Source organism: Schistocerca cancellata, chromosome 9 (assembly GCF_023864275.1).
Source record: "Schistocerca cancellata isolate TAMUIC-IGC-003103 chromosome 9, iqSchCanc2.1, whole genome shotgun sequence".
NCBI lineage: Eukaryota > Metazoa > Arthropoda > Insecta > Orthoptera > Acrididae > Schistocerca > Schistocerca cancellata.
This window is the reverse complement of record NC_064634.1, coordinates 276839232-276866844: the sequence shown is the minus strand read 5'-3', so window position 1 is coordinate 276866844 and position 27613 is coordinate 276839232. Positions and strand designations below refer to the sequence as shown.

At 42.7% G+C, this 27613-nt stretch overlaps 1 protein-coding gene across 1 annotated transcript in view; it reads left to right on the top strand.

Annotated features, from left to right (window-relative positions):
* Positions 1 to 27613, top strand: part of LOC126100869 (uncharacterized) — a 547315-nt gene that overhangs the window by 465411 nt on the left and 54291 nt on the right. Inside the window, exons 5-6 of the mRNA XM_049911536.1 lie at positions 19707 to 19774; positions 21463 to 21578. Coding sequence (XP_049767493.1) covers positions 19707 to 19774; positions 21463 to 21578 — 184 coding nt within the window. The remainder of the gene's footprint in view (positions 1 to 19706; positions 19775 to 21462; positions 21579 to 27613) is intronic.

Genomic DNA, 27613 nt, shown 5'->3' with positions numbered 1-27613 from the left:
TTCTTCTCCATGGATTTTAATACCTACTCCGAACTTTTCTTTTGCTTCCTTTATTGCTTGCTCAATATACAGATTGAATAGCATCGAGGATAGGCTACAACCCTGTCTCACTCCCTTCCCAACCACTGCTTCCCTTTCATACCCCTCGACTCTTATAACTGCCATCTGGTTTCTGTACAAATTGTAAATAGCCTTTCGCTCCCTATATTTTACCCCTGCCACCTTTAGAATTTGAAAGAGAGTATTCCAATCAACATTGTCAAAAGCTTTCTCTAAGTCTACAAATGCTAGAAATGTAGGTTTACTTTTCCTTAATCTATTTTCTAAGATGAGTCGTAGGGTCAGTATTGCCTCACGTGCTCCAACACTTCTACGGAATCCAAACTGATCTTCCCCGAGGTCGGCTTCTATCAGTTTTTCCATTCGTTTGTAAAGAATTCGTGTTAGTATTTTGCAGCTGTGACTTATTAAACTGATAGTTCGGTAATTTTCACATCTGTCGACACCTGCTTTCTTTGGAATTGGAATTATTATATTCTTCTTGAAGTCTGAGGGTATTTCGCCTGTCTCATACCTCTTGTTCACCAGATGGTAGAGTTTTGTCAGGACTGGCTCTCCCAAGGCTGTCAGTAGTTCTAATGGAATGTTGTCTACTCCGGGGGCCTTGTTTCGGCTTAGGCCTTTCAGTGCTCTGTCAGACTCTTCACGCAGTATCATATCTCCCATTTCATCTTCATCTACATTCTCTTCCATTTCCAGAATATTGTCCTCAAGTACGTCACCCTTGTATAGACCCTCTATGTACTCCTTCCACCTTTCTGCTTTCCCTTTTTTGCTTAGAACTGGTTTTCCATCTGAGCTCTTGATATTCATGCAATTGGTTCTCTTTTCTCCAAAGGTCTCTTTAATTTTCCTGTAGTCAGTATCTATCTTACCGCTAGTGAGATAAGCCTCTACATCCTTACATTTGTCCTCTAGCCATCCCTGCTTAGCCATTTTGCACTTCCTTTCTGCCTGCTTCATTTACTGCATTTTCATATTTTCTCCTTTCATCAATTAAATTCAATATTTCTTCTGTTACCCAAGGGTTTCTACTAGCCCTCGTCTTTTTACCTATCTGATCCTCTGCTGCCTTCACTATTTCATCCCTCAAAGCTACCCATTCTTCTTCTACTGTATTTCTTTCCCCCATTCCTGTCAGTTCTTCTCTTATGCTCTCCCTGAAACACTGTACAACCTCTGGTTCTTTCAGTTTATCCAGGTCCCATCTCGTTAAATCCCCACCTTTTTGCAGTTTCTTCAGTTTTAATCTACAGCTCATAACCAATAGAGTGTGGTCAGAGTCCACAACTGCCCCTGGAAATGTATTACAGTTTAAAACCTGGTTCCTAAATCTCTGTCTTACCATTATATAATCTATCTGATACCTTCTAGTATTTCCAGGATTCTCCCAGGTGTACAACCTTCTTTTGTGATTCTTGAACCAAGTGTTAGCTCTTATTAAGTTATGCTCTGTGCAAAATTCTACCAGACGGCTTCCTCTTTCATGTCTTTCCCCCAATCCATATTCACCTACTATGTTTCCTTCTCTCCCTTTTCCTACTCTCGAATTCCAGTCACCCATGACAATTAAATTTTCGTCTCCCTTCACTACCTGAATAATTTCTTTTATCTCATCATACATTTCATTAATTTCTTCGTCATCTGCAGAGCTAGTTGGCATCTAAATTTGTACTACTGTAGTAGGCGTGGGCTTCGTGTCTATCTTGGCCACAATAATGCGTTCACTATGCTGTTTGTAGTAGCTTACCCGTACTCCTATTTTTTTATTCATTATTAAACCTACTCCTGCAATACCCCTATTTGATTTTGTATTTATAACCCTGTATTCACCTGACCAAAAGTCTTGTTCCTCCTGCCACCGAACTGCACTAATTGTTACTGGCATCTGATTGTTACTGGCATCTATCTGCTCTGCTTGCCGTAATGGTAGATTTCTTGAACGGAGTCTATTTCGCCGTAGACTTGATATGTCTTCCTGTATGGGTAATTCCAGGTTCTCCTGTAGCTTGCGGTATTCCCTAAGCAAGGCCTCGCTTCTGCGGATTGCGGGTGGATAGATTTTGCTCAGCAGTGAAAGTCAATAAATTGGTGTTGGTCGGATTGGCCCAGTTACTAACCACATACCGTAGTTCAACTGGACGTCGATCTAGTAGGTGTGGCAGCCGTTTCCGTTATAAATGAGCCTCTGCAAGAGTGTATAAGTACAGCTGAAAAGGGAAATTGGTCTGAAACTTTGAGGGTGGTCAGCTGGTTTACCTGCTTTCAAAATTGCTTCACAATACTCGGCTGCTGAGAAGACCACGAATATTTTAAGGTGTTTTTTATATGAAAGGGTACGATCAAGGGTGACACTAAGGTACTTAAAGGTACTTTTTATGGCAAAGTTTCGCCCTGAGCTCCGAGTGAGATTGTTTGTTGTTCAGATAGAATGTACATACTTCAGTTTTGGTTGTACTGTGTTTAAGTTGCCACTTTCTAAATTAGGAGCTTATCAAGGTTAGACTTTCTGTGAGAACTGTCTCCGCTTGTCAGAGATCTTTTGTTGTACAAGCAAGAGCGATATCGTCCGCGTAGCAGAATTTTGTTGATCTGGTTTTGGGGATCGGAGGTATATAGGTTGAACACTGGGGGGGGGGGGGGCTAAGACGAAGCCCCGTGGTAGACCATAACTTAATTTCCTCGCCTTGCTCACGTTTTCTCCCAAGTAAACGCGGAAGTATTTATTGGTTCAAATGGCTCTGAGCACTATGGGACTCAACTGCTGTGGTCATAAGTCCCCTAGAACTTAGAACTACTTAAACCTAACTAACCTAAGGACAGCACACAACACCCAGCCATCACGAGGCAGAGAAAATCCCTGACCCCGACGGGAATCGAACCCGGGAACCCGGGCTTGGGAAGTGAGAACGCTACCGCACGACCACGAGATGCGGGCAAGTATTTATTGTTTATCATGGTATTGATGAGAGTTCCTGCCTTTAGGCATCGGGTTGTTTTTGGTAATTTGTATATCATCCTTCGCTCCAGACTGTGGCATATGTCGCGGTTACGTCTACGAACGCGACGGATGTCTTCACGTCTTCTTGGAAACCAGCCACTATGAAAGATGTTAGGACCAGTACCTGGTCGCAGCAACTTCTCTGTGGCTTGAAACCTTCTTGCTCAGCTGGGCTATGTTCCAGAACGAAGTCGCTAATTCCGTTATAAATGAGCCTCTGCAAGAGTATATAAGTACAGCTGAAAAGGGAAATTGGTCTGAAACTTTGAGGGTGGTCAGCTGGTTTACCTGCTTTCAAAATTGCTTCTATTTTTGTTCTCTTTAGTTCGCTGGCCAATGATCCATAATCTAGGACGTTGGAGAAGAAGGGGACCAGCCAGTTTTTTCCACCATGACACATGTTTATCAGAAATTGTTGTATTCTAAATTGTCCCAGATAAATCTTTCTCAAACAGGTACACAAGGTCGATCAAAAATACTTGTACAATCTTCTGCGATCGGCGTCCTCGCACCAAACCTAGAGAAAAGTCCATACAACAATATTTGGTAAATTATTCTTTTTGTCGTTGCTAATGAAACAACATTTTACAAAGCTTTCAAGTCAGAAACTCGTACTAAATCTGTCAAATGGCTTCCACTATCTCGTACAGAAGCATGGACTCTTAGCACCGAGATCTCTTGCACCCTTTCAGCCATCCCCGGACGCTGTCGACTGATTTTACAAGCTTCCATGTCACTTCGTTGAAAAGCACGTGTCTGCGTTAGGAACATCTAATGCACTGTTTTATGTGGGACCACAGATAATTATCCAGACGACTGTGGTCGGGGAACGTGCAGACCATGGAACAGGTCATCTCCTTCTGTCATGCAAAAAGCACATGCTTTCCCGTTTTTCCTCATTCGCTACATACTTCACTTCGAAAAGCTTTCGTTAATAGCTCAAAAACCTAATTTCCAACATTCTAACATGCACCTTTCTTTTGTTGTTTTGGAGTGCAGAGTCCGCAAGTCTCTAAAAGTTTTGCTGATAAACCTTGTACATCTGCGTTAGTCTCTAAACAAACAGAGAACCAAGTAACACTAACATGCACCATATTATGTGGCACTGATTAATTGGCCTCACAAGTATATACATTATACCAAAAAGGAAAAGGCACACAATATCCAACTAGTCCAACGGCGCCTCAAAGAATCAGAAATTGCAAATCAGAGCCTACCCTATAGATCAAGTTAGGTCTGTAGCTCACGTTAGGTCTTCTTCTATACTATTTTATCGCGAAAAATCCTAATTGGTACTGCTAACTGAAGTGAGAACTTCAGTAGTTGGCATAAGTGCTGAAATGTGGATTCAAACTGCATTGCTTTAATATAATGTCGTCTCCTACGAGCATAATCAAGACAGTTGTTTATGCATTTCCTTCATAGCAGGTACCACAGCAACGAATTTCTTACGAGAACGTAGCATTTTCCACTTACAATGTAATAATTTTAATGAGTAACTACTAAAATTATTGCAATAACAAGAGGTAAATGCCACCTTATTTTACTATAGATCATTACTCATTACACATCAAGGTCTTTTGTATGATTCAGACAATTATATCTGTGCAATGCAATTTTACTCCAAAGCGGCTAAAAAAGCTGTCTTTCAGAGAATCAACCAGTTCGCCTCAGTCATTATTGAAGGTACGATATCGCAGCGCCTGTATTGTCAAGAAGTGCAATGCAGTCTTCCTTCGGACATGCAGTGCGGCGATTACAGCCGTCATGAAATACATTCATCGTACTTCTTAACGCACTGCAATGTGGTATTTAACCGCCAATACCAAGCAGCGACTTTCAATTAAAATCCCCCCTCCCCACTGTACGGGAATCATAATGTGTACGAGTGCAGGCTGTGACACATTGAATGACGGCATAAGAAAGTTCGGGTCTGACCGTGAGTGGTGCAACGGATAGCCAAAGCGGTTAAGGCGACCCCTCGCAGAAAGCGGGAGAACCGCGTTCTAGTCCCTGTACGGCGCATATTCTCACTGTCGTCATTCCATTATACAGCTGGTAGTTGTCCGTATTGGCAACAGCGAATACATTTCATGTATTATTGGAACGACTTCCGGGAAATTAACTTGACTATCTCCTTTTTTAAAGATAGTTCTCATTAGTTTGTTATTATTTGTTTCTTTTGACTCATAGGAGCCTCGTGCACGATAAATTTTGTTTCGTAGAGAATCCCGCTCCATTTTTAACCCAACCGTGAGTTCGCGCTTACAAAGGGAAATGCAGTTATTCTCCCTTTGTAATAACGTAATCACGTAACAGAAAGGTGCCGTAATACACAGTGCTGGTGGACAAAGAACTTCACGATATTTTTTGCCTCGTTTGTTACACACGGCTCGAACTGTAATACCGCGTCGGCCCTCATTGTCTGGTACACTCTGTGAGGTCGGGCGCAGCTTGTTTTCTGTAGTATTGCGCAACAAACAAAAAAAAAAAAAGTATTACACCGTGTCCTCTGCTGCCTGTCAAAATATGATAACAATAATGGCCATATGCTGTACGCCAGCACGTTCCTATGCGTGTGGGCATTTTTCGTAAAGAGGTTTCCTCGTAACTTTGTTATGACAACGCTTGATGTTCTGAACAGATTCTGAAAACATCTGCGAAATTATTGTTAACCATTGAAACGTCCTATATGGTGGTCCAAAGGAGTCGGCCGCTGTGGCCGAGCGGTTCTAGGCGCTTCAGTCCGGAGCCGCGCTGCTGCTACGGTCGCAGGTTAGAATCCTGAAGGAAATAAGGTGCTGAATCCGTGTGGAACTGCTTGGTCAGTGAGAACTGAATCGGTGAGTGTGCTCTCAGATCGAAGGAAGGTACGGACATGTCGCCTCCAATAACCAAAGGTAATTATGGTATAAAATTAGTTTACCTGCCTGACGCTCGACATTTTTGCCTTTCAAACGCTTACATCTACGTCGGAAAAGATAGTGACGGGGTGACTCACTGTTGAAGAAAGAAAGATGAAAAAACCGAAGCCGGGGTGGCCGAGCGGTTCTAGGCGCTACAGTCCGGAACCGCGCGACCGCTACGGTCGCAGGTTCGAATCCTGCCTTGGGCATGGATGTGTGTGATGTCCTTAGGTTAGTTACGTTTAAGTAGTTCTAAGTTCTAGGGGACTGGTGGCCACAGATGTTAAGTCCCATAGTGCTTAGAGCCATTTGAACCATTGTTTTGTCCATAGGAGTGGGATCACCTTTCCAAAACAAATCAGGAGGACAAACAGTCAAATGAGTTTCACCACTGGCAACTCTTCGGATAACTGAAGGAAATAAGGTGCTGAATCCGTGTGGAACTGCTTGGGCAGTGAGAAGTGAATCGGTGAGTGTGTTCTCAGATCGAAGGAAGGTACGGACATGTCGCCTCCAATAACGACGCGTATAGTAAAACATTGTTGTATTCCAAGCAAACCTAAGATTGATGAAAAGTGTACTTTTAATTTTATGACACTGAATGATACCTTGTAGAGGTGGAGTGTCTTACGTGCCTCAACTGTGCAGACAACCGCTAGTGGGTATCTGTGGAGAGGCCAGAATAATCCATGGCAATATGAATGCATTATGTGTTCTTTAGGACATATCCGAAAGAACAGACGCCACGCATTTTCAAAGTAGCGAGAGTGGGAGACATGGACTGCGGCTCGGTGGTGCCAGGGGGGAATGTGAGGCGTGCCGAGATAGACCGCGCAATTGCGATAAACACTGTGTGCGAGTGGCGCAGCGGTGAACGCCACTGTCTCGTAAGGAGGAGACGCCGGGTTCGAATCCCGGTCTGGCACACATTTTCGCTCGTCGCCTCTGATTCCGCATAAAGTCCCGATGCAACTGACATCAATAGTTCCTTCCCTTTCGTTTCCTTTCTTCCCCTTCCACCTTCACTTTACATAGCCGTTAGCTGCTAGCGAGGGGCAGCAACCTTGATGTGCTGGTGTTGCGAACGGCTGAAAGCAAGGTGAAACTACAGTTGTTATTTTCTTCCCCATTGTCATGCAGTTTTGTTGCATGATACAGTGGTCCAGTCTCTCCAGTCATCCTATGAAATATACGAGTTATACTTTCTTTGGGAAAACTATTTAGGCAGTCAACGTAAATATTTTTGCACATTATTTATTGATTCTTGTACATTTTCAGTTTTTTTTTTTTTTTTTTTTTTTTTCATTAAACCCCCCAATCGAGGAGTTCAAGTTACGATGTCCAGTATGAGATACGCCCGTGACGGAAGTCCTGCAGTGTGCAAATCTTATCTGAAATTTAAAAAAAGTTTTCTTATCCTGTAGAATGTTGAACAGAGGGTATTAGCACAGTTTTTTTTTTTTTGCGGTTTGAAAAAATCGTTACATTGTTTTTCAATAACTAATAAATAAATTAAAATCATAATAGCCTATTACCCCTTGTGGACATGCCGGCCCGTATGGCCGAGCGGTTCTAGGCGCTACAGTCTGGAACCGCGCGACCGCTACGGTCGCGGGTTCGAATCCTGCCTCGGGCATCGACGTGTGTGATATCCTTAGGTTAGTTAGGTTTAAGTAGTTCTACGTTCTAGGAGACTGATGACCTCAGATGTTAAGTCCCATAGTGCTCAGAGCCATTTTGAACCTTGTGGACATGACCGAAGAGTAATTCAGCCAAATTTCAGAAAAATATCTGTATTGGTGTGCGCGCAATCCGTTCCGTCAGTTTGAGATACAGTGTATTTCAATCTGACGGAATCTGACCACCACCTGTGTTTGACGTCAGTGTGCAATAACCAGACGGCGGATGGCACTACTAAAAGTGAAGGGTATACACAGCGTGTTGGGGAAACGCGGAAAACAGTGCAGCCGTTTGTCATAATGCGGAAACTGAGCGAGTTATCTGACATCAAAAACGTTATGATCGTAGGCTTTCGAATCGAGGGAGTAAACATATCCGGAACAACTAAGTTTGTAACCTGTTCACGTGTTGCCGTAGTTAAAGTATACCGTGCACCGCAAAATGACGCCATCCAAAACCGGCAGCGAGGCAACTGTGGTGGACCACGGGCCGTAGATAACAGCGGTGAACGACAGCTGCGGAGATGTGTACGGGCGAATAGATGTTCACCCGCTGAGCAACTGATTGCCCGGATGAACCAAGTGGCTACCAAAAGTGTCTCCTCAACGATTGATTAGACCGGCCGCTGTGGCCGAGCGGTTCTAGGCGCTTCAGTCTGGAAACTCGAGACCGCTACGGTCGCAGGTTTGAATCCTGCCTCGGGCATGGATGTGTGTGTTGTCCTTAGGTTGGTTAGTTTTAGGGGTCTGATGACCTCAGATGTTAAGTCGCATAGTGGTCAGAGCCATTTGAACCATTTTGAACGATTGACTACCGAACGTTGCTGCGTGTGGGCCTCCGCAGCAGGCTCCTGGTTCATGCATCCATGCTGACTGCTGATCGACAGCGACGAAGTCTTGGATTTGCACGCCTGTATCGTACAGCATGTCTGAAAGCAAACACTCTGCAATCAGAAGGATGCGTTATGGGCTGGAGAATGCTTACGTGGCGTTCCCTGGGTGATCTTATCATTCTGGAAGGCACAATGGGTCAACACAAGTAAGCATCAGTCTTTGGGGGACCATGTCCGCCCCTGAATGCAGTTTGTTTTTACTCGGCACGATGGGACGTACCAGCGGGACACTGCAATGTGTCACACAGCTCGCAGTGTACGCGCGTGGTTCGTAGAGCACCACGATGAGTTTACCGTACTCCGCTGGCTATCGAACTCCCCGGATTTAAACCCAATCGAGAATTTGTGGGATCCTCAACGGAGAATCGTAGCGCAGCTGGCCACGGCAGTGGAGTTGGCATGGCTCCACATCCCTGTCGTGCCTTTCAGAACCTCATTGAATCTCACGCTGTGCATCTCACGCTGCAAAAGGTGGTTATTAAGGCTTTTGGCAGATGGTCACGTTAAATTATTTAAAAGCAGTCTTGATCGCAGCCGATGTTAACTTCTGACCGGTTTCGGCCTTCTAATTTCGGGCCATCATCAGAGTATGCACCATCCGGATGACGACGATGGCGCATGAATCGCTGTGGATGCCTCAGTCACTGTCACTGACGTCATCCAGATGGTGCGAACTCTGATATGGCCCGTAATTAAAAGGCCGAAAACGCTCAAAATTTTTACATTGGCTGCGTTCAAGACTGCTTTTAAGTAATTTAATCACCATGTTATATAAGAAAAGATGGTCACATTCATGTGACTGGACAGTCTATGTTAATAATGTCGTAGATAGAGTTGTAGAGTCTTTCACACTACTCACGGCCGATGCTGTTGTACGAGGGTATTTCGGAAAGTAAAGATACACCGTACGCCAGAGGAACAGAAGAGTTTGGCGAGCAAGTTGGCAACACGTTGGCAACACGTGTTCAACGGTTAGCTTTCTCCTCGCGGTCGTTCGGCAGTTGAATGTTGCTTCTGGTTGGAGTAGGTCGTGTTTAAAATGGCTGCGCCGATTCAGAATCCCGCCAGATGCGAAGTGCGCTCCGTCATACGTTTTCTTCATGCAAAAGGTCAGCGACCTGTGGATATTCACAAAGAAATCGTTTCTGTTTATGGGAACATGATGAATCGACAAAATGTAGCGAAATGGTGTCGTCATTTCTCTGAAGGGAGGACCGATGTTCATGACGAACAAAGAACAGGTCGGCCATCTGTGATCTTTGATGCCCTTCTTCGGAGAACGGAGGAAGCAATTCGTGAGAATAGACGTCTTACATTGAAAGAATTACATCAGATCATACCGGACGTGTCAATAACAACTCTTTATGACGTTGTGACTAACAAGTTAGGGTACAGGAAATTGTGTGCGCGCTGGGTTCCAAAACTGTTAACGAAATAACAAAAAAAGAAAAGGAAGGGCATTGCACTCGACTTCCTCAAACGCTGAAGCAGGTTCAATGGCTCTGAGCACTATGGGACTTAAATTCTGAGGTCATCAGTCCCCTAGAACTTAGAACTACTTAAACCTAACTAACCTAAGGACATCACACACATCCATGCCCAAGGCAGGATTCGAACCTGCGACCGTAGCGGTCGCGCGGCTCCAGACTGTAGCGCCTAGAACCGCTCGGCCACTACGGCCGGTTGAAGCAGGTGATGAGTTCCTTGACCACATTGTGACAGGTGACGAGACGTAGGTTTATCACCACACGCCTGAATCCAAGCAACAATCAATGCAAGGGCGCCATTCGAATTCACCAAAAGCCAAGAAATGCAAAACGTCGATTTCAGCGAAGAAAATCATGACTTTTTTTGGGACAGGCAAGGCATTCTTCTGTTGGAATTTATGCCTCCTGGAACGACAATTAATGCTGCTGCATATTACCAGACTTTGAAACGTCTTCGAAGGGCAATTCAAAACAAACGCAGGGGAATACTGACAAGTGGAGTCCACTTGCTTCATGACAACGCTCGGCCTCACACAGCGCTCGTAACCAAAGCACTACTCAAACAATTCAAATGGGACGTATTGGACCATCCGCCATACAGCCCGGACCTTGCGCCCACCGACTTCCATGTCGTCCGTTACCTGAAGTCACATCTTGGTGGAAAATCATTCCACGACGATGAAGAGATCAAAGATGAAGTTAAAATGTGGTTCCGACAACAGGCGGCAACCTTCTATGACTGTGGAATACAAAAGCTTGTGCACCGACTTAACAAATGTTTGGGGGGGTGATTATGTCGAAAAATAACAAATAATCCAGTTAATAAGATGTAACTGACATTTTCTAAATAAATGTTCTATTTAAGGACTGCGAGCCATTGTATCTTTACTTTTCGAAATGCCCTCGTATATAACAAGGTTACAACGCCAGAAGATTGCAGCAAAGTGCAGGAAGACCTGCGGAGGATTGGCCATTGGTGCAGGGATTGGCAGTTGATCCTGAACGGATATAATGACTCCGAGCACTATGGGACTTTACATATATGGTCATCAGTCCCCTAGAACTTAGAACTACTTAAACCTAACTAACCGAAGGACATCACACAACACCCAGTCATCACGAGGTAGAGAAAACCGATATAATGCATTGGTTGAGAAATCTCTGGAAACAGTAAATACCGTAAACTATTTAGAAGTAACCATCAGGCTGGGCTACAGTAGAACAACCACGTGAAACAAACGGTATAAGAGATAATGCGAGGCTGAGATTCGTTGGGATAATTTGAAAAAAAATGTAATTTATCCACGAAAGAAGTGAATTACAGCTTGTTCCACCGAATCTTGAGTATTGCTCGTCAGTGTGGGACTCTTTTTCACGTTGGATTAATAGAAGAGGCAGAGGATCTAACGAAGAGCGTCGGGTTTCATCACGGGATCGTTTAGTCGGTGCGAGAGCAGTAGGGGACGCTTAACGAAACTACGGTGGCAGGCGCTACAAGAGAGGTTTGCTGTTTAAATTCTGAGAGTCCCCGTTCCAAGAAAAATTCGGCAGAATAATCGTGACAGGAAAATCAGACAACTTCAGCTCATAATAAAGTTACACAATCATTCCTCCCACGCAACACTCACGAGTTAAGCCTATGTCGATGCAGAAAGTATCGTTTTGTTATGAAATGTAAACATTTTACCATTACTTGCCACAAGCACATTTGAGATGTCATACCGAGTGCAATATCCATTTCTGACCACTAGTTCCTTACTTCAGAATGCTCAGTTTAGGATCATGTTCCTTCAGCTTTGACCCTAAAGATTTGAGAGACCTGTACACGTCACTTTGCAATGGACTGGGGAACAAAGCGCGGTATTCCGGAATATTCACTTTGGAATATCCAGATTTCACGCATAGATCGTTCGAAAGCTCGTAACACCATAAAGGCGTTATTTACTGAGAAACATGAACACTTCACTGTGAGTATTTGTGGTGAAAGGGATGGAAACGAAATGGATGGGAAGGAGATAGGAAGGAAATAATGACTTCTAGTTGCAGAGGGCATTGTGCCAATGCAACGGCGAAAGCTAGAACTTTGTGTCGGATCGTGACTCGAACCCCGACGCTTCGCTTCTCTAGAATGGTTGCGTTAACCGTCTCGGCAATATGGACACTCTCTCTGTCAGACCCAAATTCCCGACTTCCCTCACGACCTCCGCCCATTATCCCCCTTCTCGCAGATTTCTGATTCCCGTAGGCGGATGCACAACCAACGCCCGAAATCTTACGGGAGTCAGAAATCTGCGAGGACATTAATAGGCGGCGGTCGTTGCGGTGCGGCGAGCGGGAAGTTGGGAACTTGGGTCTGACGGAGAGCGTGTCGGGATGGCCTAGACGTTAAGGCAACCATTGTAGAGAAGCGAAGCATCCTATCTACATTGATAACAGGCAAAGATCGTCGAGATCGTGGGTTCCCGGCTTGGATGAACTGTCTATGTGCATAACTAGTTTCGGACGGGGACCTCAGCCTCAGAGTGCGAGCCCTACCCGCACCTGGCCAGTTTTTTGTTGTACCTGTGGACTTGCGGCCCATGTCTGTTTAGATGTTGGCAGCAAACACACAACATCAGACTGTGAATGGGTGCCTTTTCCTGTGTGAAATGTTTTCTGCCCTCTGTCTGGCCGCAAACCAAACCACCTCAGGCAAGCAATTGAAAAGAATCCTGTCGTAAACATGACTTGTAATTTTCTAGAATAACTTACCTTTTTCGAGACTCTTAGTGTTCATGCTAATTCGTCAGAACATTGGCAGAAAAACTGATATACGAGTATGTGAAAATATAAAGGCATTTTATAAAATGTGCTTTGAATCCCCTCCACCTTACGAACCCGCACTTGGAAAAACCCAGTTGTCACTGCTGCAAATTCCGACAAATGATATCACTTGTAACGCCTTAATGCAGCGTGCACAGCTGTGGATAGCCCTACACCTTCCCCAAGCGTGCGCTTCCACGTTGGTGGGCTGATACGATAAGGGAAACTCCGTTCTCATTTGCGTGCCAGGCCGTCGCTGTAGGGGAAACGTTCGGTTTGAGTTGGCCTGTGCGTAGAGGAGGGGCCCCCTCGCCAACACCCTGCCTCCACGAACGTGTGTCGTCTCGCACAGGATTATTTAAAAATAAAAGCTCCGGATAGGGTAGTTTCCCGAGGGCGGCGACCAAAGGCGAGCGTCTCCACGCTCTCTCTCTCTCTCTCTCTCTCTCTCTCTCTCACACACACACACACACACACACACAACGGGCACAAGGGCAAGCAGCAGGCGGGGGCGCGTCGTGCTCACAAAAAGCATGCGAAATTTGTTTCTAAAACGTATTTCGCCCCCGCCTCGCAGGCGGCGCACGCAGGCAAAACTCCTCGCCTCCCTGTGCCCTCTCCCACCTCCTTGCAGCTTGTCCTGCACGCGTCCTCCTCTTTACTTCTTCGCTTTTTATTTATCTTTTTTCTTTCTTTTTTTTTCCTCCGCCAACACACGCAGCCTCTTCTGTCAGAGACAGTTTCTCTCTCTGTGTTTGTCAGCAAGTGCGCGGCTATCTGTAATCTGGATTCTTTGAGCGTACTCGGGTCGGAGCAAGGAAATGGTGGAAGGGAGAGGGGTGAACATATCTCTCTCTCTCTCTCTCTCTCTCTCTCTCTCTCTCTTCTTCACGTTTCCAGCAACTAGCTCGAGGCAGCTTAAGAAGAAATAGAAAACTGCGACGAAAGATGGAACAAACAATAATAGTAAAATTAAATTCGTGTAATTTCTCTTCGGTGTCGGAACCACAGTTCCTGGAATCTTAGATACTCCTTGTAAAATGAATGAGAAAAAAAGAAAAGAACATTATTTCCTTCCAGCTGTTCTTGAGTACATCAGTTCACATAGGTTACGATCGCGAGAAGTAGAAAACCTTTAGTTGTATTTTTCAATTAACACAGTGTACTTTGGGCCAACTTCTGAAAGCGCTGCTGTGTTTTCTGTCTTTCTCGGAGACGAAGTATTTAATAATTCTTCTTACGAAAGGTGGAGAAGGAAGGAAGGGAGCTAGATAAAGGTTTAACATCCCGTCCACGACGAGGTGATTAGAGATGGAGCACAAGCACGGCACCGGGAAAGGACGGGGAAGAAAACTGGAAAAAGGAACCATCCAGGCATTATCCTTAAGCGATATAGATATATTGTGGAAAACTTAGATCTGGGCGTCATTTTGAATTCTGCTCCTCCCGGAGACTAGAGTCTTAACCAACGCGCCACTTCCTTTTCTTGTAGATTAGATCTTGTCACGCAAGAGGAATCTGTTAAGTGAGGACCTAAGTCTGTTATAGTAACTTTTGGCCATGCCAGCTGGCGCGCGAAACTACAGCCAGATCTACGAACATTGGCCCACTTACCACCACTGACAATAACTGCCAACACGGCTATCTTAGAATTGGATACCCTCGACGTAGCGAAGCAGCTTAATTCACGTAATAAAGGGAAGGCATTCAGTCTAGACTGTATGCCAGTCAGATTCCTTTCGGAGTATGCCGATACAATAGCTCTGTACGTGGCAATAATATACAACAGCTCACTCTTCGTTAAGGTCCGTACCTAAAGTCTGCAAAGTTGCACGAGTTATACCAATATCCAAGAAAGGATACACGAGTAATCCGCTGAATTACAGATCCATATCATTACCGTCGATTTGCAGTACGATTCTGGAACATGTATTGTGTTTGTACATTAGGAATTACCTCGAAGAAAACGATTTATTGACAAATAGTCCGCAAGGGCTCAGAAAACATCGTTCTTGTGAAAGACAACTTGCACTTTATTCTCGCGAAGTAATGAATGATATCCACACGGGATGTCAAATTGATTCCATATTTTTAGCTTTCCACAAGGCTTGTGACACCGTTCCCAAAAGCGTGACTACGGGATAAAGTCTCGGTTGTGCGACTAGATTCATGATTTCCTGTCACAAAGGTCACACAGTTCGTAGTAACTGGCGGAAAATCTTCGAGTAAAACAAAAGTAATATCTAATCTTTGTATGCACATCCTTGTAATAGATGGTTACAACGACTTCGGCTGTTCAATACGAAATTAAAACACCTGCAGCCGTCTTTTTTTTTTTTTTTTCACTTCATTTACGCAACCATCTTCAGACCCACTGACCAATGGAAGTTGAGAGGAATCCAACCTCGTGCGTGATCATAGCAGGAGCCAATAGAAAGTAACCGGTGTCTGTTCATCCCTGCTTTACACGACACTACCCCTGCGTTCGTCAACCGACCTTAACAAACAATTTGACCTAAAAATATTTTTCTATCATCGCTTTTGTGAAAACTCAAAAGGTGTACCTCGCCGTATTTGGAATGCCTATGGAGGTGGTACAGTCTGGGGCCTGTCTCGTATCTTAAGAGCCAATTAATTTTCAGGATCCTTCCAGAACACCACATCTCAAACGCTTTAGTCCTCTAAACTTTTAGGTTTCCATGCCGTCCATGATTAACTTCCACACAACGCTGTACTCTAGTGGTACATTATGAGCTATTTCTTCTTCAATTTGAGACCTATATTTGATACTAGCTATTCCCGGCCTCGCATCACAGTGGCTCAGTCTGGTGAAATGGAAAAGAAAGAGAAGAGGAAGCACACGTTTTTAATAAGTGTGGGAATTGGCTATGTCCTTCTTCTCCCTGTTTCTGTCCATATCCGCCTTTCCCCCGCTTTATCTATCTTCTGCTTCTTCCCTCTCTCCCTGTCCATCACCTCATCCCCCCTTCTCTTTCCATATTCTCCTGCCTTCCTCTCTCCTTCTCCTCCTCCTGCCTCTTATCTCCTCCTCCCCTCCCTCTATCTCCTCCCACATGCCCCAAAAACCAAATATCTTCATCATCATCGCGCCCCTCCCTCTGTCCATCTTCCACTGCCCGCCCTCTGTCTTCATTTCTTCCCACCCCTTTGTCCATCTGCTATCCCCCCCCCCCCCTCGCTCTGACCTTGAGCCGTGTTTATTGTTGTTGTATTTTCAGATTCTATAGCAGTATTTTAATCATTAACCGATAAACCATAAATACAACTTTCCTGTTTCCTAACAACGTTTCACTTATACGGTAACGTGTAAAAATCTGAATTAAATTCGTCGAGTACTTTTTGAAATTTTTGGTAACAGTATATTTTACATATACTGTGTGAAGAAAAAATGCCACACTTGGAGGTCGGCATACGATGCCTCGTCCAGATTCAAGACGAAAGTTAGCAAAATGAGATAGGATGCATTTTGAAAACACGTGTATGAAGACGAGGAGCTGGCAACATGGTCACATGCTGCAGCGCATCGGAATGTACTGAGGAACGTGTGTCCCCCCCCCCCCCCCCCCAACGCCCCAACTACCGTACCAGCCGTCATCACTGAGTAGGCTGGTGGGATATCAAACCCATCTCCAACATGGAATGCCAGCACGGTAGCTCAGCGTGTTCTGTAATAAGGGGAAAAAAAAAAAAAGGCTGAGTGAAGTATTCAACGATTAACTTGGAGCGGTGTCATGTGACATCCGCCCAGACCAAAAGACGAGAACAGTGACGAGCAAAATCAAAAGAAAGAAAACGAAAAACGAAAGACGAAAAAATGGAGCTATGGTTGGAATCTTCGTGATGTTCCTTTTTTATTTTTTTTTTTTTAGTCATCCGGTCCCTAGTTCTCGTCGTTCGGAAGCAGGATATCATTTTGTCACATGACAATAGCCTATCACATGACAGTGGATTCGATCCATTAAATTGCATGCATGTGTCTACACTAACAGCATAGTGCGCAACCATAACTAGTCCTGTCGTGGTCAAGTATGGCGGTTTCCCGATGGAGTACGCAAACGGTGAATACGTCGATATCCATTTGATGATGCGGGTATCCGATAATTTAGGTGCTGCCGCTGCTCGTGCGTATGCTGCAAAGGCGCCATCTCGGTAAGAATGTTTTTCCTCTCCTGTAGCAACGCTTTCTGGAAACCGGCAATCTTCGTCCACAAGTAGTGGACAGAGGTCCTCCAAGGATTAGACATACTCAACAAACAGTGGACGCGTTTTTTGAAATTGTTCACCAATTACCTCACAAAAGTACCCGTAATACTGCAAGGAAGTTCCGGATATCTCAAAGACTCGCTGTTGAAGTATTACACTTCGTAAAACTGCACACAAATCATTGCACGTTAAAGTAACAAACATTTTGTAAAAAAAAAAAAAAAAAAAAAAAACTTGACATCAACTGACGGATCTAGCTTCACTCTTGAAGATATTTTTAACCTCCACAAAAGCCATTATTGGTCGAAACACAACCCACATGTTAGGTCTATTGTGAATGTGGCTATCGGGTATGCTTTGGCGTCAACCTTTGGGTTGGAATCGTGGGAGGATTGTTTTTGGGTCCGTACCTGTTTCCGGAAAAGCTGAATGCGCCCCGGAATCGTACGTTTGTTTGCAATACTTTTCCTGACGCATTAGAAAACGTTCCACGTGGTGTACGGCGACAGCTGTTGCTTTAGCATGATGGTGCACCGCCATACTTTTGAGAGACTATGCGACACTATTTAAATGAAGGATTTCCAGGGAAATGGATTGGTTGAGGAGGTCCAATGTTCTGGTCTCCACGTTCCCCGAACCTTAATCCACTAGATTTTTATGAATTTACACGACCTAATAGCCGCTTCGGCAATGGTGAGTGTAGGTGTGTTGCGTAGGGTCCAACAAAGTGTGATCCAGCGAGTGGCGAAGTGTTTACAAATCCAAGGCTGTCGTTTAGAACATCTAATCTAATCTTCTATGAAGTGAACGTTACTCATACGTGTACTTACCGGCTCTGTGAAGACAAACCTGGACATCAAACGTACAGAATGGAATTAGTGTACCTGGCATAACATGCAGTCTAGTGAAGCCTACCTATTGTGTTTTTATTGGATACAATTTGGTGTTTTAACTGAAAAAAATGTTTGGCCGAATGCGATTCCAATATCCGTGAGTCTGCATGTCCGTTCCCCGCGGCATTCAGCTTCGGCACAGTACAGAGTTCATGCTACCTGTCCTTGACAACACTGCACCCAACTGCATATGTATACGCCGTATGGCGCATCATTAGGTATATTGAAACGCGCGCCTATTCGAATGCAGCGTTGTGTCAAAATTTCAAACGAATCGGTGATGAACTTCCAGAGATTTAAGATGTTTAACAAACGAACTTGAGATGTTTTCTGACAACGCGCCCCCTTTTATTACTTTATATATATTTATGTATCACGTGGCGCTCCAGTAGGTACATAAAAAGGCGCTCATATTCGATTGCAAGGTTGTGTTAAAATTTCAAAGTGGTTGGTGAAGAACTTTCGGAGATATACGAGTTTCAGCAGACATACATTCACATTTACTTGCATCAATTATAGACTCGCCTTCGGTATAGTGCAGTTTAAATTCCTGTCTGGTCACTCTCATTTGCTTTTTCCGTGGTATTCCTAATAAGTATAGGAGACTGCTTGGTCTCTTGTCGAAGAGATGTTAAATTCCAATTTTCTTTTTATTTTTCTCTTCAGTGACAAAGCATTTTCTAAGGTGTCAAGTATTGTGAAAATAGCTAGTTCATTCTTTTACTGTTTGTGAAGGTTTAAGTCGCACACTCGCGTTGCACTTTCACTGGTCTATTTCTGGAAGGTCGTTGCCATTTGAATAATATTTCGTTGCAGTGTAATTCAAAAACTTTGTGTCACACGCAAACTCATACAGACTTCCACTATGGCGTTCAGTGTTTGGCAGTTAGTGCCAGGTGCTTTACAGTAAAGCGAAATGCTTGTGATGAAATATTTTTCATTCTATTGCACCAATTCAACAAACATAATCTCTTGTGCTAAAAGAAAATGTAATTGAACTTCAAAATATTTTCGGCCAAATCATGCAACTGATCATATAGATCTGTGCTACTCTTATATCAGAAAATTTTGTGTGGATATCCTCTCCCATCAGTCATCCCAAATGGAAAAAAAGTGCATACATTGTACGTGACCATTGCATTTCAGGTGGCTGTGCAAATCGAAAAGATTTAATGTTGTACTCGTGACGTATAGTTATTCAAGACTGTCTGTTGTTCCCATTTTTATCGATGGTTTTATAACCCAGCTTTTTGTGTGTCTGACTTGCCTCCAAGATGTGTGTGACGCAGGTTATTTAGTGTCTCGTATCAGTCAATGGGACACTCTGATAACAATGTAGGACTAGTACGAGCAAAAAATGCAATTAAGTTCTCAGCGCATCTGCCATGATTCGGTTTTGCTATGGAATTCACCAAACTGCTTGATGTAAACACACGAGTTTCTTTTTCAAGGGTGCAACAATCCCTTTTTACGACATCCACTTATCTGTCCAAGTTAGCACTGCGTGACTGGTAGAGTCGCTGTTGATACGCAGCTCTTCTCTATAATCATTATCCTCCATTAATCTACTCTGGAAAGACATTCAACATTACTGAACAGTATTTAAGAAAAATGTTTGGAAAATATGTTGCTGACAGCCTGAGAATCAGCTGCAACTCTATCTCTGGTTGTGTGCGATTTTTTAGGAAGTGATGCCTGCTGCCACCATGTGTTTATTTTGTTGTTCTTATTTTGCATGACGCATTTTTTCTTTGTTTCCAGGTGCAGCACTTTTCGGTCAAGGAGGCATTTTTGATATTCAGCTTCAGAATCAACAACCCAGCGTGCAGGTAACGCCACAGCGATGTTTACTGACATTACATCATTGCTAACATATAGTGGACCATCTTGTGTGTTTATTTGTTATATTTAAGTCATCAAGTTTCAAATTTCACTGCATCTGCATACATACACTGCAAGCCACCATACGGTACCTGGCGGAGGGTACCTTGTACTACTACTACTAGTCATTTCCTTTCGTGTTCCTCTCATAAATACTCATAGAGCGAAGGGAAAACGACTGGCTATATGCCTCCGTATGAGCCCTAATTTGTCTTATCTTCATGGTCCTTATGTATGTATATTGGCACCAGTAGAATCGTTCTGCAGTCAGCTTCAAATGTCGGTTCTCTAAATTTTCTCAGTAGTGTTCCGCGAAGAGAACGTCATTTTCCTTCCATGGTTCTCATTTGACTTCACAGAGCATCTATATAATACTCAGACATCACGATTGAATCTACCAGTAACAAATCTAACAGCACTTTTCTGAATTGCTTCGAAGTCTTCCTTTAATCCGACTTGGTGGAGATCCCACACACTTGAGAAGTATTCGAGAATGGATCGCACCACCGTTCTACACACTGTCTCCTTTGCAGATAAACCACAATTTCCTAAAATTCTCCCAATAAACTGAAGTCGACCGTGCACCTTTCCTACTACCCTCCCTATGTGCTCATTCCATTTCATATCACTTTGCATATTTAATCGATGTATCTGTGTTAAACACCACTGCACTGCTACTGTATTCGAAAATTATAGGATTGTTTTTCCTACTCATCTGCATCAATTTACATTTTTCTACATTTAGTACTAGCTACCACTCATCACACCAACTAAAAATTTTGTCTAAGTCATCTTGTATCCTCCTTCAGTCACTCAACGAGTACATCTTCCTGTACACCACAGCATCATCAGCAAACAGCCGCAGTTACTTAACTGGGGATCCGAAAAATTATAGACCAGTATCCACAACATCGCTTTGGTATGGAATCCTTGAACATGTTCTTAGTACGAATGTAAGAAACGTGATTGAAAGGGAAAAGGTTTCATCCACATATCAGCATGGATTACCTTGTTCTTCCTGAACAGACCAATTCCATTAGCGACCCTTTGTCTGTATTACCATCAAGGAAAATGTGGCAGTGTTGATCGAGACCAACTGCATTCATATTCCGTTATAGTAACATGATTTAAATTTTCTTTAATATGCATAATAGACTCCTAAATCCAAGGCTTCTAACGCCTAGCATCTGTTGACTTTTGTGCCAAAAAAGCATTTAACTTCGATACAAATGTCTTTTGTTGTAATTAAAATTTGTTTGCAGATGTTTGTCAAAATTATGTATTATATGAAATGCTACATTGTATCAAAATCTGAAATCTGATAACACTCACAATAAGTGGACTGTAGCTGCTATGTGTTAATGCAGTGAAGAAAATTAGCATGCATTTTCCCAATGTAGGTGAAGCAAAGTTGTTAAGATACCTTACTTAGAACAAGAACAAACTGTGAGAAATTGAGAACATACTACTAGATGCAATGATGCTCTGATTTATGTATGGCTTGGTTCTCATAAAATGAAAATTTGAAAGAAAAGTCATGGAAAAACAATTGCAGTACTGAAGACAAATTACATAAGTGTTAGACTATAAAATTTTGATGGGCAACCAAGTCAGTCACTTTGTTGTTCATCAACAGGGTGGGCCTGGTCCAAGATTTACACTTCAGGTAGATGCTGGAGAAGAAAGTGGCAGAGAGGAAATACCCCCATGGGAGCTCGATGCTCTGCAGCAGGAGCAAATGCAGTCTGCCAGGTAAGCCAGAATGTCTTAATTACATCACTGCCCAGCCAATTTTCAATTTATATTTGTGTAGCAATGTTACTTCTTATAATAATATTAAGTTATTACTTGCATGGCTCATGGTCTAAACTTTCAAGGCTATGAAAAAGTTCAGGTAAACATTAAGTGGAGCAGCTGTCAGAAATTGCATTAATAATCAACTGTTTTCTTAAGTGCAGTAACCATTTCTGATTGCTGAAGTTGCTTAAAGTGGATGCACTCAATTTTTGTCATAGGCCCCTTTTAGGTTAATTCACTTTGTGCAGTCTTCTGGTGGGTCTGATGCTGCCCATCATGAATTATTGTCCTGTACCAACCTCTTCATTCATAGCAGCACTTGTACCCTACGTCCTCAATTCCACTCTCTTTCTTCCCTTGGAGTTTCTACCCTCAACAGCTCCCTCTAGCACCATGGAAGTTATCCCCTGGTATCTTAACATCTGTCCTATCATCTTATCCCATCTTCTTGTCACCCTCTTGCCTACATCTCTTTCTTCACTGATACTGCAGACAAGTTCCTCATTCGTTATCTAATATTCCACTTAATTTCCAACGCGCATCTATACCACCACATCCAAAAATCTTAAATTCTCTTCTTTACCACTGTCGCTACAGACCATAATTCACTTCCGTACAGTGTTGTGATATTAAAGCTGATGCTTGACACAAGTAAACTTCTTTCAGACAGGAATGCCCTCTTTGCCATGCTAGACTGCTCTTTACGTCCTCCTTGCTTGATATGCCATGTATTATTTTGCTTCCAAGGTGGCAGAAGTTTAACTTTACTCATTAGACTGTTCATTCTACTCAGCAGATCGTGCAATGTTTTGTTGGTTTCACTGGGGATTGCAGTGCCACTAGCAAATTTTATCATTGGCATCCCTTCCCCCTGAATCCTAATCCCACTCTTAAACCTCTCTTTCTATTTCTGTCATTGCTTCTTTGATGTATAGATTGAACAGTAGTGGTGAAATACTGCATGCCGGCCTAGTACCTAAACTGAGCACTTCGCTCTTTGTCTTCCATACTTACTGTTCTCTCTTGATTCTTGTACATATTGTATATTACCTATCTTTCCGTATAGCTTACTCCTATTTTTTCAGAGTTTTGAATATCTTGCACAATTTCACGATCTCGAATGCCTTTTCTAAGTCAACAGATCTAATGAACATGTCTCGAGTTTTCTCACATCTTGCTTCCATTATCAAGTGCAACATCAGAATTGCCTCTCTGGTGTTTTTACCTTTCCTAAAGTCAAAATGATCATCTAACTTATCCTTGATTTTCTTTTCCTTTTTTCTGTATAGTAGTCTTGTCAGCAACTTGGATGCATGAGCTGTTAAGCTGCCTCTGCTTTAGTTCTTATTCTTACCTGACCTTGCTGTCTTCGAGATTGTGTGGATGATATTTCTCTGAAAGATTGATGATATACACTGACTTGAATAGTCACTTTGTTGCCACTTCCACAATTGATTTTAGGAATTCTGAAAGGATGTTATCTGTTCCTTCTATCTTTTTTGGTCACAAGTCCTCCAGTGCTTGGAATCTTCCTGTCTCTCCATTCCTTTCCCAAGTATACTTTCTTCTCTTGTGACTTCTATAGAGTGTATTTACAATTACTAACTGAAATCTGTAGCCTAATTCAGACTGACTTTCTCCTCTCATTCCTACTGCCAAGTCCATATTCTCCAATAACTATTCTATTTGTTCCCCTGCTACAGTGCTCCAGTCACCCAAATTGGTATACTTTCATCTATCTGTATATATTGAATTAACACATTCAGTACAATCAAATACTTTCTCTACCTCATCATTCTTTGCTTGTGATGCCAGTATGTATGCTTCAGCCATTGTTGTTGACATTGTTTTTGCTATCAATTCTAATGAGGATTAATCTGTCACTGAACTGTTCGCAGTAAATCACTCTCCCCCCTACCCTCCTGTTCATAACAAATCCCACTCCCATGATACAATTTTCTGCTGCTCATTGTAGCACCTAATATTTATGTGACCAAAAACCTTTATCTTTCCATTTCACTTCACAGACCACTATATTTAGACAAATGCTAAGCCAAGGACATTTTGATTACTGGTCAAAAATGCTGCCCCTAGACCATTGGTGTACATCACCATAGTAGACAGAATCATTGCCCTGATCGAAAACGATTTTTGTCCTTCGAAAGCCAGTCATCCTTTCATGTAAACTTTTATCCATTATGGATGAGGAACTCTGCAACTGTAATGAATAGAGGTTTCTTGAAATTACTGCAGACAGTTGCCTTTTGTTTTGTTCTTCAGTTCTTTTATTTTCCCATTACCAGCTTCGAACTGCTTAGCGATTCATCATCAGATGATACCTATTTATTGTTTGTCTGCAGCAGCGTGGGAGTTATGTAGCTGCAGCAAGATGTATAAACAAAACATGTAAGCACTGAGTATGGCAAGAATTATTCACATTATGCAATAGATTTTGTTGCTTTCTTACTGTTAATCAGTATCAGTTGGTTGCATGTTCATGTACACACCTCTCCGGAAAACATAATGAATGTTTTCCAGTGATTATAACTGTATTATACTCAGTGCTTACATGTTCTGTTTACACATTTTGCCACAGTTACGCGACTTCCACACTGCTGCGGACAAAACAATAAATATGTACCATCTGATGATGAGTTGGTAGGTGGTTATAAAAACAAATAATGGGAAAATGAAAGAACTGAAGAACAGAACAAAAGGCAAGTGGTTGCAGTAATTTCAAGAAATCTTTATTCTTTCATGTATCATTTCATCCAGTTGATTCAGGAGAATATGTTTCTTTAATTCAAGTCCATCATCACAAAAGTTGTCATCAAACTATTAACTTTGGTCTGTTGTGACCACCTTCAGATCTGTTTAAACATATCCTAATATGAGAGTGGCAGTATCAAGATAATAAATTATGTGGTCGACTTACCAGTTGTTGTTTTACCCTATCCGACCTAAGTTGTCTCATAGTTAATTCCTGCTTTAAAAATTACATATCCTTTCTTCTTATATATGTACCATATCATTAGTTTCTACACCTGTAATCACTTATCATCCAGCACCATACTGTGTAAGTCCTTCATCTCAACAAAGGTGGAAGGTCAGTCGACAGCTGCACAGAAAAACCTTTATTTGGTTTGCATATAGCTGACAAAGGGTGCAAAATGAATCTTTAGAAGTTGAAATTTGTAAACATACCTGCTTTAACTCTAAAAGATTTACTGAATGTCCAACTTGCATTGAAAAACAGACTGTTCTTTGATTGTCTAGCTTCTCTGTTAAATGATTAATAGTAACCTACTTCATGTCCAGCTCGTGTTGTATCTGACTACACAGTCAAAGCAGGCTTTCTCACAGATTTTAAAGTAATTTTATATTATTGTTTGTATCCAATACGTATTAATGGCTTCCTTGTAACATAGAGTTTTTACTTTCTGACGATGTCTTGTCAGTATAGCCATGAATACTCCTCATTTTAGCCATGACTACTGCTTATTTTTAATATGTAAATATCACATGCAAACTTGCTAAAACTCCTACCAATATGTATTAGCTTCCACACCGTAGCTTTTATTTAGCATCTGATAAGTTACAGGCACAGCTCTGCACACCAAGTCAGCTTTGTATACCCACTCTGGGGCCCCTCACACACTGTTGGGTCAGGGCAGTCCACTCCCTGCTGTCAAAGCCCCGAGTGCAACTCACTCACTTGTGTTTGCTGTTGACGCACATCCAGTGGCTGGCCTTGTTTCCAGGATACTGAACAGTTCAACGTATTGTGGCTGTTCCAGTGGTCCATGGCATCACCATAAACTGATAATCACAGTTTACCATCCTTCCTTTGCTTAGCTCTCTTTGCAAAGTACTGATGTTATTTTTTTTATGTCTGCTTAACATTTGATCAATGGTTTATTGTCAGTTTAAATGCTACTGCTAATCTTTTTGTACAATTTTATAAGGTTTGGTGCACACTTGTCTTGCAGCTGTTGTGGATTTAATTGCAGTTTTTATATACACTGGCACTCCCACTTTGTGATAAGCATGGTCAATGCACTTCATGTCTTCAGTGTGTTGGCTGACTTACGTTGCATGTACTGTGTACGATTTCCAATGTGGCAGTTCATGTTTGCGATTCATCATACATACAGGGTGTTTCAAAAATGACCGGTATATTTGAAACGGCAATAAAAACTAAACGAGCAGCGATAGAAATACACCGTTTGTTGCAATATGCTTGGGACAACAGTACATTTTCAGGCGGACAAACTTTCGAAATTATAGTAGTTAAAATTTTCAACAACAGATGGCGCTGCATGTGATGTGAAAGATATAGAAGACAATGCAGTCTGTGGGTGCGCCATTCTGTACGTCGTCTTTCTGCTGTAAGCGTGTGCTGTTCACAACGTGCAAATGTGCTGTGGACAACATGGTTTATTCCTTAGAACAGAGGATTTTTCTGGTGTTGGAATTCCACCGCCTATAACACAGTGTTGTTGCAACAAGACGAAGTTTTCAACGAAGGTTTAATGTAACCAAAGGACCAAAAAGCGATACAATAAAGGATGTGTTTGAAAAATTTCAACGGACTGGGAACATGACGGATGAACGTGCTGGAAAGGTAGGGCGACCGCGTATGGCAACCACAGAGGGCAACGCGCAGCTAGTGCAGCAGGTGATCCAACAGCGGCCTCGGGTTTCTGTTTGCCGTGTTGCGGTCCAAATGACGCCAATGTCCACGTATCGTCTCATGCGCCAGAGTTTACACCTCTATCCATACAAAATTCAAATGCGGCAACCCCTCAGTGCCGCTACCATTGCTGCATGAGAGACATTCGCTAACGATATAGTGCACAGGATTGATGACGGCGATGTGCATGTGGGCAGCATTTGGTTTACTGACGAAGCTTATTTTTACCTGGACGGCTTCGTCAATAAACAGAACTGGCGCATATGGGGAACCGAAAAGCCCCATGTTGCAGTCCCATCGTCCCTGCATCCTCAAAAAGTACTGGTCTGGGCCGCCATTTCTTCCAAAGGAATCATTGGCCCATTTTTCAGATCCGAAACGATTACTGCATCACGCTATCTGGACATTCTTCGTGAATTTGTGGCGGTACAAACTGCCTTAGACGACACTGCGAACACCTCGTGGTTTATGCCAGATGGTGCCCGGCCACATCGCACGGCCGACGTCTTTAATTTCCTGAATGAATATTTCGATGATCGTGTGATTGCTTTGGGCTATCCGAAACATACAGGAGGCGGCGTGGATTGGCCTCCCTCTTCGCCAGACATGAACCCCTGTGACTTCTTTCTGTGGGGACACTTGAAAGACCAGGTGTACCGCCAGAATCCACAAACAATTGAACAGCTGAAGCAGTACATCTCATCTGCATGTGAAGCCATTCCGCCAGACACGTTGTCAAAAGTTTCGGGTAATTTCATTCAGAGACTACGCCATATTATTGCTACGCATGGTGGATATGTGGAAAATATTGTACTATAGAGTTTCCCAGACCGCAGCGCCATCTGTTGTTGACAATTGTAACTACTGTAATTTCGAAAGTTTGTCTGCCTGAAAATGTACTGTTGTCCCAAGCATATTGCAACAAACGGTGTATTTCTATCGCTGCTCGTTTAGTTTTTATTGCCGTTTCAAATATACCGGTCATTTTTGAAACACCCTGTATATATTTTTAGTGATGTCCCTCTATTTCATTCATTTCATAACAAAGATATCTTGTGGCTCTCAAGCTTAACATTTCACATTTGCTTTAACAAACCACCTTCTGCTGTTCAATCTTTGAACATTTGTTTCCTATGTACTTGCTTTATATATGTATAATTTTCCAAACCATTATTTTTGTAGTGGGCTTACCAATGATCTGAGCCTATTTCACTTCTGAAGATGACAGTTTAAAGTACCAAACCAGTGAAGTTAAGCAAACAAAATTTTTCTTGTGCAGGTGTAGACTGATGTTTTT